The sequence below is a fragment of the Ornithorhynchus anatinus genome, chromosome 14 (assembly GCF_004115215.2).
Source record: "Ornithorhynchus anatinus isolate Pmale09 chromosome 14, mOrnAna1.pri.v4, whole genome shotgun sequence".
NCBI classification, from domain to species: Eukaryota; Metazoa; Chordata; class Mammalia; order Monotremata; family Ornithorhynchidae; genus Ornithorhynchus; species Ornithorhynchus anatinus.
Window position 1 is genome coordinate 18,655,607 of NC_041741.1, and position 14,554 is coordinate 18,670,160.

At 46.2% G+C, this 14,554-nt stretch overlaps 1 protein-coding gene and 1 pseudogene across 1 annotated transcript in view; both read right to left on the minus strand.

Moving 5' to 3' along the window:
* Positions 1 to 14,554, minus strand: part of ZFC3H1 (zinc finger C3H1-type containing) — a 51,254-nt gene that overhangs the window by 6,187 nt on the left and 30,513 nt on the right. Inside the window, exons 21-32 of the mRNA XM_029079308.1 lie at positions 13,360 to 13,461; positions 12,290 to 12,406; positions 11,430 to 11,613; positions 8,750 to 8,936; positions 7,176 to 7,364; positions 6,150 to 6,387; positions 5,533 to 5,638; positions 5,243 to 5,441; positions 4,854 to 4,948; positions 1,276 to 1,386; positions 865 to 969; positions 549 to 714 (exon numbers count right to left, since the gene is read on the minus strand). Of these exons, the coding sequence (XP_028935141.1) occupies positions 549 to 714; positions 865 to 969; positions 1,276 to 1,386; positions 4,854 to 4,948; positions 5,243 to 5,441; positions 5,533 to 5,638; positions 6,150 to 6,387; positions 7,176 to 7,364; positions 8,750 to 8,936; positions 11,430 to 11,613; positions 12,290 to 12,406; positions 13,360 to 13,461 (1,799 nt within the window). The remainder of the gene's footprint in view (positions 1 to 548; positions 715 to 864; positions 970 to 1,275; positions 1,387 to 4,853; positions 4,949 to 5,242; positions 5,442 to 5,532; positions 5,639 to 6,149; positions 6,388 to 7,175; positions 7,365 to 8,749; positions 8,937 to 11,429; positions 11,614 to 12,289; positions 12,407 to 13,359; positions 13,462 to 14,554) is intronic.
* Positions 12,919 to 13,035, minus strand: LOC114816761 (annotated as a pseudogene).

Consider the following 14,554-nt stretch of genomic DNA (forward strand, 5'->3'; position numbering starts at 1 on the left):
GGCGGGATTAAGATGGCTCTGGAAATTGGAGGCGGGGATCTGCGGGGTGATAGACGATGTCAACAAATAGATGGAGTGCGGGCGGTAGAGGCGGATGATATGTGCTTCAGAGGAAGGGGAAAGAGGGGGGAAAAAAGAGAGGAAACGGGAGAGGTGGGATGGTAAGGAAGTGGCACGGGGGGCGGGGGGGGGGAGGGTGGGGGGAGAAGCCAACCCTTCTCCCTTTCCCAGTGAGTCTTGGGGAGAGGGAGATGAGGCCTCCTTCAGGAGAGAGCAGTGGGGGAGACAAGTCCCCCACCTTAAGTTCATTCATTCATTCGACAGTATTTACTGAGCGCTTACTATGTGCAAAGCACTGTACTAAGCACTTGGAATATACAGTTCGGCAACAGATAGAGACAATCCCTGCCCAATGCCGGGCTTCCAGATGGATTCTACAAGAACATCTATTCTGATGGCATGCAAAGTTTGTGAAACCAGTCTGCAAAGACACAAATATCACAAGAGTCTGCCCCTGAGATTGCAAAAAGTGACAGACGTTGTCTTACCCTATTATGAAATTCATAGTTGGTCCAATAATCGGCAGTACTGAAAGGAATCGGGTATCGGGTGGGGACCGTAACCAGGCATCTGTTCACTAAATCAGTGAAAAGTTTGAATTCTTGGACTTTATTTTTAGATCCAACAGCTTTACTATTGGCAAAGACCAGATAACTGCCAAAATAAAGAAAACATTGAACATTGTGCTTCCGGAGTCTGCGGCGGTTCGTCTGATCACCGTGAAACCGGGCGACGCCTCCCCTCCCGCACCCCCGCGCCCCGCCCGCCGCCAAACCGTAATTCTCACGAGGGGACGGCACTTACTCCATCCAAATGTCCTGTACCGTTTTCGACCTCATGACTGCCCCTAGGGCCGCCTCGAACGCATCTACGGCCTCTTCGACGCTCGGGTGAACGGACTGACAGAGGCTGTCGTGAAAAAATTGAAGTTAAAAAGGAAACGAGTCAGGCCTGCCTCTCGTCTGGAATTGTATCCGATGAGCCGGGAAAGAGGATAGGCTTTAACCGAAAGACGGATCGTTTCAGCGGGAGGGAAACGTCAACCGCCTGATTACACGTCTTACCTTCAACATTAGGGAATTTTTTGTGGGTTTTGTTTTGTTTTTGTGATGTCACTCAGACGTTGACATTCTTAAAACAAGGCATGCATTAAACATTTATGTTCACGAAAGATGTGTTCTACATTTCCTCACTGCAGGCTAGATAATCTCTCACCAGTAAATTTGCCACAAATACGGGATTTGTTGATTCAACATCTCGTCGTCGAAATTTCCTTTACTTAAAGGTGACGGAAAGTCAAACTGCCCCGGAACGTTCAAGAGACACCTGAAACAAGAACACGAACTAATGTCGGAAATGATCTCCAGTCTACTGTGATATAATAAGTCGTCTAAAAAAGAAATACAGTTGTGAAAGAGAGAGCCCGTCCTGGCTGATTGGAAACACTTAAGAGCCATACTTACGTACCTAGACATCACAATACCTGTACGGCAGCTTGTTGCTGCATTAACACAGAGCAAAGACGGCTAAATGAGAATATTCCTTTTCCCAGAAAGTGTTCTCTACTTCTACTCTTTTTACTCTGCTACATCCTTCGAATCAACCACAGGAGAGCAGCGTGCACTTTTTTTAAATTTCCATGTAAAGAAAGAGAATTTTCTTCATCGGTTGAGTGATCTTTGCCTTTTGGAATCAGGGAACCAAAAAAAAAAAAAAAATCTAGCCAACTACTTCTCTATCAGCAAATTTTTTTTTTTTTTTTTTTTTTTTTTGAGGAATGGAATACTAAAGGGAGAAAAGAAATCTCACGGGTAGCTCAGAAAGACGAAACAAACACTTGCCAAAACTGAAATTAGAACCTATTTTCACACAACTGTTCTCGCTAACTCCTTACACCCCAGATTGACAAAGTAGACCGGAAGAAATTTATCCTACCTACACCTTTATAAATAATGCCTATATTATTTATTACCCGATTTATTTTGATAATGAGGTGCACATCCCCTTGATTCTATTTATTGTGATTATGTTGTCTTGTTTCTGTCCGTCTGTCTCCCCCGATTAGACTGTGAGCCCGTCACTGGGCAGGGATTGTCTCTATCTGTGGCCAAATTGTACATTCCAAGCGCTTAGTACAGTGCTCTGCACATAGTAAGCGCTCAGTAAATACTATTGAATGGATGAATGAGGCAAATACATACCTAAGAAAAGGTTGTTTTACAGAGGACTGTCCCTGAAATAATACATTCTCACCAGGTGAAAGCTTTACTTCTAATCAAATAGCTTTGTAATAAAACAACCCAAAGTATAGAGGTAGAGTGGGAATAAAAACCCTTTCAAAGACCAGGTCTTGAGCCAATTCCTCCTCTCCCAAAATTCCTGCTCCACAGAATGTGTGCTATAAAGATTTTCAAAATTCCTGCCCAGAAAGTCCCTTGTTCCGATCAGTTGCAAATCAAAGAATCAAAAAAACCCCCCAAAAAACAGCTTTCCAATGACGTTTCTGAGAGCCATTCAACGCCGACTGATCTGGGGATACAAAATTACCGTAGTCACTCGCACGACTGTCTCCACGGCATAATTCCCACCTTCCCTCTCCTTCCCCTAAGCTCCCCACTGATTTCTGAGGAGGAGCAGGATTATTTCTGTAAGGCCTGACAGCAGCGCAAACGGGGTAGGACGAGGGAAGAGAGTCCTTGCTGACCTCCCTGCCTCTCCCCATTCCAGCGTGTATTTCCTCTTTCTAAAAACCGTTCAGTCTGCTTCCCCGCTACTTGAGAGTCACGGGAGATTGTCCATCCACCTCCACAAATGGAAACTTCTCATCGAGGGCTTCACAGCACTTCTCTCCTCGCTGATCTCCCGCTCCGGGCCAGAACGCTCGCTTCACTCCTCGAAGCCCAACCCACGCACTGCCCGTCGATCTCATCGTTCTGGCCCCCGAACTCTCTTCCCCTTCACATCTGACAGATCGGCACTCTCTCCATCTTCAAATCGCATCTCCTCCACCGAGTCCTCATTCCCCTCCACCCTTCGCCTTTTTAAGGTATCTGTTAAGAGCTCACTACGTGCCAGGCACCGTAACTGAGCACCGGGGTAGAGACGAGCTAATCAGACAGGTCAGACTAGTGCTCCCCATCTTAGCGGTGACAACTGAGGCGCAGAGAAGTGACGTGACTTGCCCAAGGTCACACGGCAGAATAGTGGAGGAGCCAGAATCACAACACAGGTCTGACTCCCCTGCTCCCTCTCCCTCTCCCGCTGCCCTTCGCCTTGGATCTCAACCCTTTAAGCACTTGATTTTCAGCCCACCTGCCCCACTAGCCTCACAGCACTTATGGACATATCATTTATTATACCTGTAATTTCTTTTAATGTCTGTCTCCCCTTCTAGATGCCACCCGCTTTTATGGATGAATGAGGCAAATACATACGTAAGATAAGGCTGTTTTACAGAGGACTGTCCCTGAAATAATACATTCTCACCAGATGAAAGCTTCACTTCTAATCAAACAGCTTTGTATTAAACTTTAAAACAACCCCAAGTATAGGGGTAGAGTGGGAATAAAAATCCTTTGAAAGACCAGGTCTTAAGCCAATTCCTCCTCTCCCAAAATAAATACATAAATAAATACATAATGATAAAAACGAAAAAAATAAGGCTCATCGAGTCTTTTATAATGTCGCTCCTTTGGTAAATATTTAACTCAATTCTCCCAGAGCCCCGAAAGCAAGGTAGGCACCTTGGGAAGGCTCCTAACTCTTTCAGAGCTGAGCTGCACTAAACGGGGCTCTACGGTTGGAAAAAATGAATGCTCCACAGAGAGCTGCTTATGCGGCTGACGAATTGAATTCCTAGAATTGTGCGCTACTGATAATCCCTCATGGAACTGTCACGGTCCTGAATTTCCAAAGTGTGCAAAGCACTTCACATGCATTCCTCAGAATTGGCCATTTCCCTTTGTAGATTAGAGAGGCACAGGAAACGGGCGTAAACCAGCTGAACGCATTAATCGAGGCCAAATAATGGGTCTCGGAAGGATATAATAATGTTGCTATTTGTTAAGAGCTTACTATGTGCACTGTTCTAAGCGCTGGGGGAGATACAGGGTCATCAGGTTGTCCCACGTGAGGCTCACAGTCTTCATCCCCATTTCACAGATGAGGCAACTGAGGCACAGAGAAGCGAAGTGACTTGCCCACAGTCACACAGCTGACAAAGTGGCAGAGCCGGGATGCAAGTGGAACCCCGGCTCACCGGGCCAGAATGCGCTCCAGTGGGTCGTCGGGGAGTGTTCTCCATCACGCGCCCGCCAACCCCTTTCCCTAAGGGCGACGTGCCCATCAAAACTCTGCAGTAGCTACCAGGGGTGGCTGGTTTGGGGGCATTTCTGTCTGAGGTTCCAGCCCCGACTTTCATCCCCTCAGCCCCCGTGTTCCCGCTGCGTCTCCTGGGGGTGGGACGGGAGCCGAGACCCCGGAGCAGTGACTTCCGAGACTGTAGGAGGGCACAGCCGCTACACGGGGATGAAGACTGTGAGCCCCACGTGGGACAACCTGATTCCCTCCTATCTACCCCAGCGCTTACAAGAGCGCTCGGCACAGAGTAAGCGCTCAAATACCGACATTATCACTATAAGGGAGGTGGCCATTTCCAAGAAACGGCTGAAAGCTCTCGATTCGAAGACGGCATCTGCCATCCTCCGACAGTATCACGTAAGGGAAAAAAACAAATCTCGCTGGGCCCCGCATTACTTAATCTATTCTAATCGTAGAAGAAGCTGCAAACTTACCGGAAAAGATCTAAGGGGTTATGCTCCTCGAAGCCGGGTTCAAAGAACGGTGCGATAAACTCTCGCAACAATGGAGGAATACTGTCCGATCGGTCCTATAAACAGATGCACATCATATATATTCCGCTGATTTGAAGAATACAGCATGACGTTAAATACAGGCTTAACCGCCCTGAAAATAGCTAGGAAACCGATTAGAACGGGAGCTTCTCGGAAAGGGGATTAAAAGGGGACCCTTTTAATGCATCCCCCCAGCTAGCCAGGAACGTCCGGGACGAGCACGCTCGCTAGGTGCCGCTGACACCGTCAAATGCCTTCCCGCAGCGTGACCTGGTGACCGAACGAACACACGCGGCAAATGGGCGATCCCATCAAATCTCGGGTTTTACCTGCAAAATCAGGAATCTGCACGCGTGATAAAAAACCTGTGCATTCTGAGGGTGGTTCTCAAATGTCGAAAGCCACACTGCCCAAGCTTTGTCAGCCTGGTCCACGTGCAGATACGAAGCAACGAGGGATTCCAACAGCTGGCAATTCACGGGACACGACTCCAGGAGTGATCGGCAGAGCTCCGTAGCGGCTTCACCCCTGCAGGCCAAAGGGATCGCATTTGAAGACGCGGACCGGGAAGAATCCACCGGGTAAAAAAAATCTACCTCTTTCTCGCATCCGGCTTCACCTGTCGAGAAGCTGCTGGAGAGCGATCATATTCGTGTAGAGCGGCAGACAGACCTCGATCCTCTCGGCAGCCGACAGGCTTTCATCGGTGCAGGCTCGGACTGCGTCTGCCCAAGAAACAAACACCCGCTGCTGAAAATTCAACGGAATTAATGGCGAACCAACCTGCAGTCCCTATGACCTGCTTCGATTCGGAGACGTCCAGAGCGATACGGGACGTGCTTCGCGTCGCCAGCTAGGTGGTCTTCCTCAATGCCACCAAATGGCATCGATCCTCGTACCACGGAACCGACGTACGGAATACGTTCCGCGGCTCTACAGCTCTCTGTTACGAGGGAGCCCACGCGCCTCGCGAAAACAAACAGAAAAATACTCTACGTGGTCAGAGTCCACCTCGCCTCACATATTAACTCCGTTTGCAATTACAGTCCGCTTTGGAAACTAACACCTGTAAATTTCCCTCGACCAAACGCGCATTTTTCCGGTAGACTCTCAATTCGCCTAGGCCAACCACGTATTTATGTTTCTCAAACGCGCGGGCTTAGAAATGGGCACATTTCTGTTACAAACAAACACAGGGGAGAAATCCCAAGTTCGAGTCACAGGTGTAAGACGTACCTTCGAAAACAGCCAACAGCATGTCAGGGTTGGTTTTCACATCTTGAACCGTTTTCCAGGGTATTAAAAATGGCTCTTTGTTAACAATCCTTGAAGGATTGGCATTAGTTGGGTCGTAAAATTTCAGAGGGAGAACGTTGAATTCAATGAGATGTATATAGGCTAGCCAAGCCAAACAGCGGTCGCTCGTCGTAAGGTGGTCGGCTACAATTCTCTCATTCGCTGACTTCAGAGCATTCTACGTAAAAAAAAAAACCCCACAAAACACGAAAGTTATATCCAAAAGATGATTATCATTTCTGAAAATAAGATCACTCACGTACCAGACGGGGGTAATCAAAAACGCAAGAGTACAACACATCTAGGAAGGCATTTAAGGAACAGACAGTGAAAATAAAGGAAAATGATTGACGACTCCTTTCCAGCCACAATGAATTCAAATTCATGTTACTTCGAAGAGAATATGTTCATAAAAGACCTAGCTGATTTCTTTTTTACATAATGAAAACTATAAAGTAGTATTTCAATTAATTTAAATACATTTCTGACTACCTGGAAGGAAAAAATGTCTATATATATTTAAAAGTGCCTTGATATGGAGAATGTGCTGCCACTGGGAGAAAAGAAAGAAGTGTTAAGTCACCCTGAGGTTCCAGATTGGTGTAAATTTTCCTTCTGTTGAATGTCTTTCGTGGGGAAATGCTCCCTGAAGATTCCCTGCCCCGCGGCAAGTTATTTCTCAATGGCTTTATTCTCCGTATTTCACAGATAACAATAATCATTCCTCAACCGCCAGGCAGCTGTTCACCTTGACTCGGAATTCTTATTATACCTGTGCAGTGTAGGGACTTGGTAAATTTAGGACAGATGAGGCCGTTAGGGAGAGTTACTACTTGGCCTGGCTGGTAAGATTTGCTTCTCCTAGAGGGATGAGTTCAGAAGCCAGTAGCGGAGGCACGGTCGAAACAAACACGTCAAAATCTCCAGCCTAAAATGGGTTCAGATGCTCCTGTCACCAATATTCACCTGTAGAATAGCGAGGGCATTTTGGTGCTTTCCAGTGAACAAACTCAGTTGAACTCTGAAGAAAAGGGTCTCCAAAAGGTGAAAGGAGAGGAGGTCTGACTTGTCTTTCTCTGTCGCTTCCATCAGGAACTGCAGCATTCTTCCACATACATAATCCTTCCCATCGAAGGTCGTTTCTAGGTTGAGGAACTACACAAACATATTTTTTGATCATTTCATTACGGCTGAAAACTGTAGGGCACTTTTTTTTTTTTAAAAAAAAAAAAAGAGAATTCATTAAAAAATGAGATCTCATCTGAAATCACCACAAATCAATATCCGGGTAATCTTAAATATTTTTCAGGTCAACGACCTCTTCATATCGTTTGCTCCCAAACTGGTTTGGCTGGGGGGGGGGGGGGAGTGAATTCCTTAGGATGCCGAAAGGCGCGGTAAAGGACACTTACCCAGTCACTCTTTTGGTCAGAAAATCGGGTGGACGAGGGACGGTGGGAAAAAGTATGACGCTGCCTGGGCATCTAATCCCTAATCCAGGGGTTAGTACCACGTGTCTGCTGTGTGACCCTGGGCAAGTCACTTGGCTCCTCCGTGCCTCAGTGACCTCATCTGTAAAATGGGGATTAAGGCTGGGAGCACCACTGTGGTACGTGAACGGTGTCCAACCTGAGTTAGCTCCTATCTATCCCAACGCTTGGCACACAAGTAAACGCTTAATGCCGTAAAAAAAAAAAAAAAAATTCTCTGGCTCTGAAATGGATGGTCTTCCCCAGAATTTCTGAAATGAATCTGCCATCATAACCTGAAATAACCTGAACATATTAACACAGTGAAAACGCTCAGCCGCTTCAGTGCTGCAAAAAACTGAAAAGGTCTCAGCGTGCCCTTATCGGAAAGTCACAGATGTGAAACGATTTCCTACCCAATGTCTATTTATCCGGGGTAGATTGCTATCTGTGAGGTTTCCATGATTTGAAGGTAACAAGAATGCATCCCTTGTGGGAAGCAGCGTGGCCTGGGAGTCAAAAGACCTGGGTTCTAATCCCAGCTCTGCCGCGTACCCGCCGTGTGACCTTGGGCAAGTCGATTAACTTCCGTGCCTCGGTTCCCTCATCTGCAAAACGGATCCTCCCACAGGGTGATCAATGAATCGACTGTATTTATTGAGAGCTCACTGCGTGCCGAGCACGGTACTAAGTACTCGGGAGAACAGCGGCGGTAGACACGTTTCCTGCCCACGGTGAGCTTACCGTCGAGAAGGGGAACAGACACTGATGTAAATAAATAAGTTAAGGATGTGTACATAAACGCTCTGGAGGTCAACGGAACGGTGAATAAAAGGTGCAAATCCAGATGCGGCATGCGTAATGTAATCTCTTGTATCTACCCCAAAGTTTAAAATAGTGCTTGACAGGCAGTAAGTGCTTAAATGGCACAATTATTATCCTTCTGCATGTTTCAGCCAGCAATCTATTTTGATACGGCTCACAAGACACCCCCAGAATGACTAGCTCACTACACGCCACCGTAGGGTTGCGCCATTTTAAACGACTGAGAACCCAAACATATTTACTTACGGTCCACCAAATCTGGTAGGTCGGGGCGTACTCGACGGCCGTCTCGCACATTTCTTGCACCTCCTCCTTGGTTCCCCTTTTGGAAAACAACCTGAGGTAATGGCACCAGATTTCTGGATTTTCTTTATTGTTTTCCAGGGCTCGGGCCAGGACGTTCAAAGCAGAATCCAAGCACTCCGAGGACGACCTGCAGGTTTCATTTTTAAAGAGAGAGAGCCGCTTAAACTGTGGTTTGGACTCAATTTGCTCACCTTTAAAGCCCACGCGCCAGGACCGCCAGCACTATACTTCTTCATCTTGACTATTACTCCACTATTAACAGCTTGTAAAGAGCCAGCCTCACCTGCAGAAAGTTGTGCAATGGGTATACGGCAAACTATATCCACCCACTCGGGGTCTAATTCGAACTAAGCATTACCATTTCCCTGGTGAGAGTTATATTTGAAGCCGGGGGGGGGGGGGGGGGTGTGTTATGATTTTACGACACTTTAATCTCATGAAACTCCACACCAAAACCTCTCTGCAAACAGAGGTAAGCAGGGGTTTATCGGAGGCCAAAACAAAATACAGCCACAAGACCATCTCCTCAAACGTGTTTTCCGTTACTTTTCAGTGGTACTTTTATGATTTACATTTGCCCAGGAAAAGTTAAACAACTCTTCCAAGGCTAAGAGCTGCTAGCAGAGAATTATCAAAGCACTCAGAGAAAAAGCCCTTTTCAACAGTCAAGGGCCTTGCTATCTCTTTGAGAAGATAATTCTCTTTAATGACCCCATTCGTACCGATACCGTATAGTTCTTTCGACCTTCACTCGGCAAATGAGGCGGCAGAGAAAACAGTAGCTTCTATGTGGCCGAATACCCCGCAAGATGAAAAAGCTAAATTAGTTCCAAACTCACAGTTCTTACATTATCACTCTGAAATGTTACCCCTTAAAGACAACATTCCACGTGTCGCCGGCTACTGCTTAGCAGACGTTTTGTTTAGTGTCCGTTTTCGGGGCCATTTTAGGGTGAAGGAGAAAGTCTGCATTCTCAAATTACGGAACTTTTGGAAAACAGGATTCAGAAGACGAAAAGTGATTCTCAAAAATACAATCGTTACAACTTTAGAGTTAGGATTGAAAAATAAATCAGAGCATGTTGGTATAACTGAATTCAGCATCAGAAGGGAAATCGGGTAAAATGTCATTTGGCTAGGTGTTATAACCAACCACCCCACCTTCAGATGTTTACTTGCCAATGGCTCCTTCCAAACCGCTTTCAAACAAAAACATTCTCACGTACCCCCACCCTCAAAGAACCCTCCCTTAGCCGCACGGCTCCCTCGTCGTCCCAGTTCCCTCCAGTGAGTTGTCTACACCTGCTGTCTCCATTTCTTCTCCCCAATTCTCTTTCTGCCCACTTCACCCCATGTAATCTCAGCTCACCGATGACCTCCTTCTTGCCCAATTCCACAGCCGCTAATCTACCCTAATTGTCCTCAACTTTTCAGCTGCCTTCAACACTGTGGACCACCCCTCTTCTCCTGGAAACATCATTTAACCTTGGCTCTCCTGCTTCTCTCCTCCTCGCTCTCTGGCGGCAGATTCTCCGTCTCTTCCACGGGCTCTTCTACCTCCCCCTCTTTGACCGCAGAGGCTCCTCGAGGTTCAGTTCTAGGTTCTCTCCACACCCTCCCTTGGAGAACTCGTTCGCTCCCACGGCTTCAACTACCATCTCTCCGTGGATGATCCCCAAATATACCTCTCCAGGCCTGATCTCTTTCCTCCTCTGTGGTTTCACATTTCCTCCGGCCTTGACGACGTCGCTACTCCAGTGTCCTGCTGAAACCTCACACTTAACATGTCCAAACAGAACTCTTCCTCTTTCCATCCAAACCCCGTCCTCCCCACATCTTTCCCATCGCTGCAGGCGTCACCTCCATGCTTCACAAGCCTCTAACCTTGGCATTGCCCTAGACTCACCCCTCCCATTCGACTCCACCCATTCCATCTGCCACAAAATCCTGTAGCTTCTACCTTCGTAAACTCACCCTTTCCTCTCCATCCACACTCCTACCATGCTGATCCAAGCACACATCTATCATCTTGACTGACGTATCAGCTTCCCCGTCCAACTCCCTGCCTCTTGTCTCTCCCAAATCTACCCCTTCACTCTGCTGCCCGGACCATTTTTCAGAAAAAAACATTCAGCCCTCATCTCCCGACTCGAGAACCTCCAGCGGTGGCCCATCCGTCTCCGCAGCCAATAGAAACTCCTTTTCGTCGGCTTTAACTCACTCAATCAGCTCTCCTCCTCCGACCTTCACGCCGCCGCTTTCCTACTTCAACACAGCCCGCTCACTTCGCTCCTAAAGCCAACCGACCATCTGTACCTCAGTCTCACCTACAGCGCTGCCAATCACTTGTGCATATCCTCCAAAACAAGAGCTACGCGACCCTTCTGTGTAATAAGTACTATTACTTAACTCCGCTCTGAGTGGAGTTAAGTATCTCTGAAGATCTAATTGTAAACTGTTTCAAATCGGTTTTAAACAATAATGTGCGTGTGACTTTATGAAGAAACAAAAGCTCCTCTGCCACTTAGGCAGGAAACCTGGTGATTCCCAGGTGAAACTGTCCCAAAACACAGAACCATATAAATATGAACTTGTTTACACAAAGATAAGCACTACTTACCCATCATTTTGATTCAGATACTTATATGCAAGTTTGAGCCAAAGCTGTACATCGCAAGGGTTTTCAAGCACACTTGCTTCTAAATTTGAAATGTCATCTGTTTCATTTGTAAAATATCTGACATCATCCGGAGTGACGACTGCATCCAAAACGGGGATACTGCTCCGCTGTTCTGGTGGGGAAGCTACAAGGTAGAATATGCCTTTGTTTTTCTATTTTTTAAACGCCCCAGCCCCATACACCCTCCAATATACATTTTTATAAAAAAAAAAAAAAAAAACGGCCCTCATAACTCATTAAACTAAACATTTAGATCCCTAAAACAATATTCACTCATATTCAGTCCGTTAGCTTCACACCATCGCCTGATAAGGTACATTCAGTTCACTTCTGCTGTAAAACTACATTCCAGCTGAATTCAACAGTCGGTTTTTCTGTAATGCTGGGGTTGTGTTCTTTCAGAACCACAGAGTAAAGAAAACTTGCACGGCAGAACCCGCTCTATTTCCAACACCACATGGATAGGTAGGGACAACCCTTTCTCCCGAGAGCACAGCGCAGTCCGCGCAGCTAGAGAAATTCTGTCGGAAGAAAGTCCTCTGATTCTGCCATACGTTTTGAAAACACACGACGGCAAAAATGCCTGCATATTTTCTTCAAGGTGCCTTACGAGTGAACAACTCGGCGAAAGACGACATCCGGAAGGACGTTTCCCTTGCAGACACGATTACTAATCCCGCAGAGGCCCTGAATCCACGACCCGTTCGGTTCATCTGCATGAACGCGTCGCCAGTGCGCTATCATCCTTACAGCTCCGGGGCCGCTTGCTTTTTATCGTTCCATGTGACCCATTCTCTTACCGTATCTGATAGGTCCCACAGACTGTTCCTCGTCCCCACTGCTGCTATCCGAAACAGGTTTTCTCCAGAACTTTGGTCTCCATTTCCTCTTCTCTTTGTAAGTTGTGAACGGAGGTGCTGTTTGCAAGGTAAGACAACGTGCATTGGTTTGGGAATGTATTCCGTTCAGAAGGGTGGCTCTGTGACTCAAAACGGTCATCCGAATTCAGTCGGTTGTATTTATCGAACACGGCTGTGTGCCGAGCGCTTGGGAGAGGTACACTGTAATGGAAGTGGAAGACACGTTCCCTGCCCACAGCGAGCTTAGAGTCTGGAGGGAGAGGCGGACATTTATAGAAATAGATTGATGGAAATGTAGCTCAGTGCTGTGGGGCTAAAGGAGGGGCGCTACAGAAGGGAGGGGGAGAAGAGAAAATGGGGGTTTCGTCAGTGGAGGCCTCTTGGAGGAGATGGGCCTTCAATACTTTCATTCATTCAATAGTATTGATTGAGCGCTTACTATGTGCAGAGCACTGTACTAAGCGCTTGGAACCAACAAGTCGGCGACAGATAGAAACGGTCCCTGCCGTTTGACGGGCTTACGGTCTAATCGGGGGAGACGGACGGACGAGAACCATGGCAATAAATAGAAAAATATGGAACGCTTCACGAATTTGCGTGTCATCCTTGCGCAGGGGCCACGCTAATCTTCTCTGTATCGTTCCAATTTTAGTATATGTGCTGCCGGCTTTGAAGGTGGCGAGAGCGATCATCTGAAGGCTATGAAGAGGGAGGGGTGTTCCAGGCCAGAAGCAGAACGCGGGCAAGGGGTTGGCGGCAAGATAGACGAGATCCTGGCATTAGAGGAGCCAAGTGCGGCGGGCTGGGTTGTGGCAGGAAAACAGGTTTCTATACTAAAACTAGTCTACAACCCGTAATCTCATCGGACAAAGTACCACTCGACAAATACCCATGTCGATACACACAATGCAGCTCTACGAATTAACCCAACATACACCGTTATATATTGTACATCGCCTTAAGGTACCAGAAAAAGCACCTGAAGGTTTAGAAAACGAAAAGCTACTTACTGTGACCTTTACTTTCGTTGATATTGCTAACGAGGAGAACGGCCATCTGATCCATTGACATACGATCTTTGTTTACACCGAAAAGCTTTTCGACGTACTTTTCTGAAATGCACGGTTTGGAAAATCAGAAAGGCAAGAGCAGGTTTTTGGAGTTTCAAGTACTTATAAAGCAAAACTATACCGGTTAATTTAAAAACTGAAAGTGATTTTAATTCACTCACCAAATTGAGACTACCTTCCTTTTTGTAGTTTTGAATATGTTTTCTATTAGATGGTATTTTACAAACTTTTCATTTTCTGCCGGCTGGAAAGCATTCCTCATTCACTTAGGTTTAGAATTTGGGATCGTTTTCTTAAAACCGTGCCCAAATCTAAACACGGCTTTCAATAAAAACAAACTAAAGAACTACTCAAATTGCACCTACTGTGTGGAGTGTATGGTATTAACGTGCGATTAAATGTTTTCAAACCCGCCCCGCCACAAATGACTCTTTATGCAAAGGAGAGAAAGAAGTGTTTATGTTCCTTCAGTGGCAATTAAAAAAAACCTCTCACTTCAACGTGTGCACACTATCTACTCTGGTTTCAAACACAAGCCATCACATGTAAAAGTGCACGCCACATTACATATATGACAATGTTTGAATGAGGTTGCAAAACAAAACTGCTGCTCCATGACACACAAGGAAATTGCAACCTCACGTCCTTTTTAGATTTTCTGTCGGGGATTAGTGATAACATGTCAGGCATCAAACTACTCAGATTTTAAAGCTTCAAAGAATCACATATTTTGAATACTGTTTTGAATGCGGATCATCCTTTGGGTTGAGTTTTCTAAGTGAAAATACAATCCGAGTTAGGCAATCTTACAAAACGTAAACTTCAAAAACACCTTTGGTTTCGACTTTTTTTTTTTAAGCCGTTCCGAAGTCGCGATAAATGAAAATAGTTCAGTGATTCGACTATAATGTAGTTTTCCCATTCAAAAAGGCTACTGGTTTCCAACAAAAAACGTCGGGTAATTTCACATGAGCTTCGGATGATCCTTGCCCCATCCACGATTCAAAAAACGCCAAGGCGTATTTTCCAGACGTAATTGATATTTAAAACCACACCTGGAGGAGTTTGATTAATACTTGGCTGGACTTTTTTTAGGGAATACAAGCTATTTCTACACTGGAGGGGTAACGTTTTA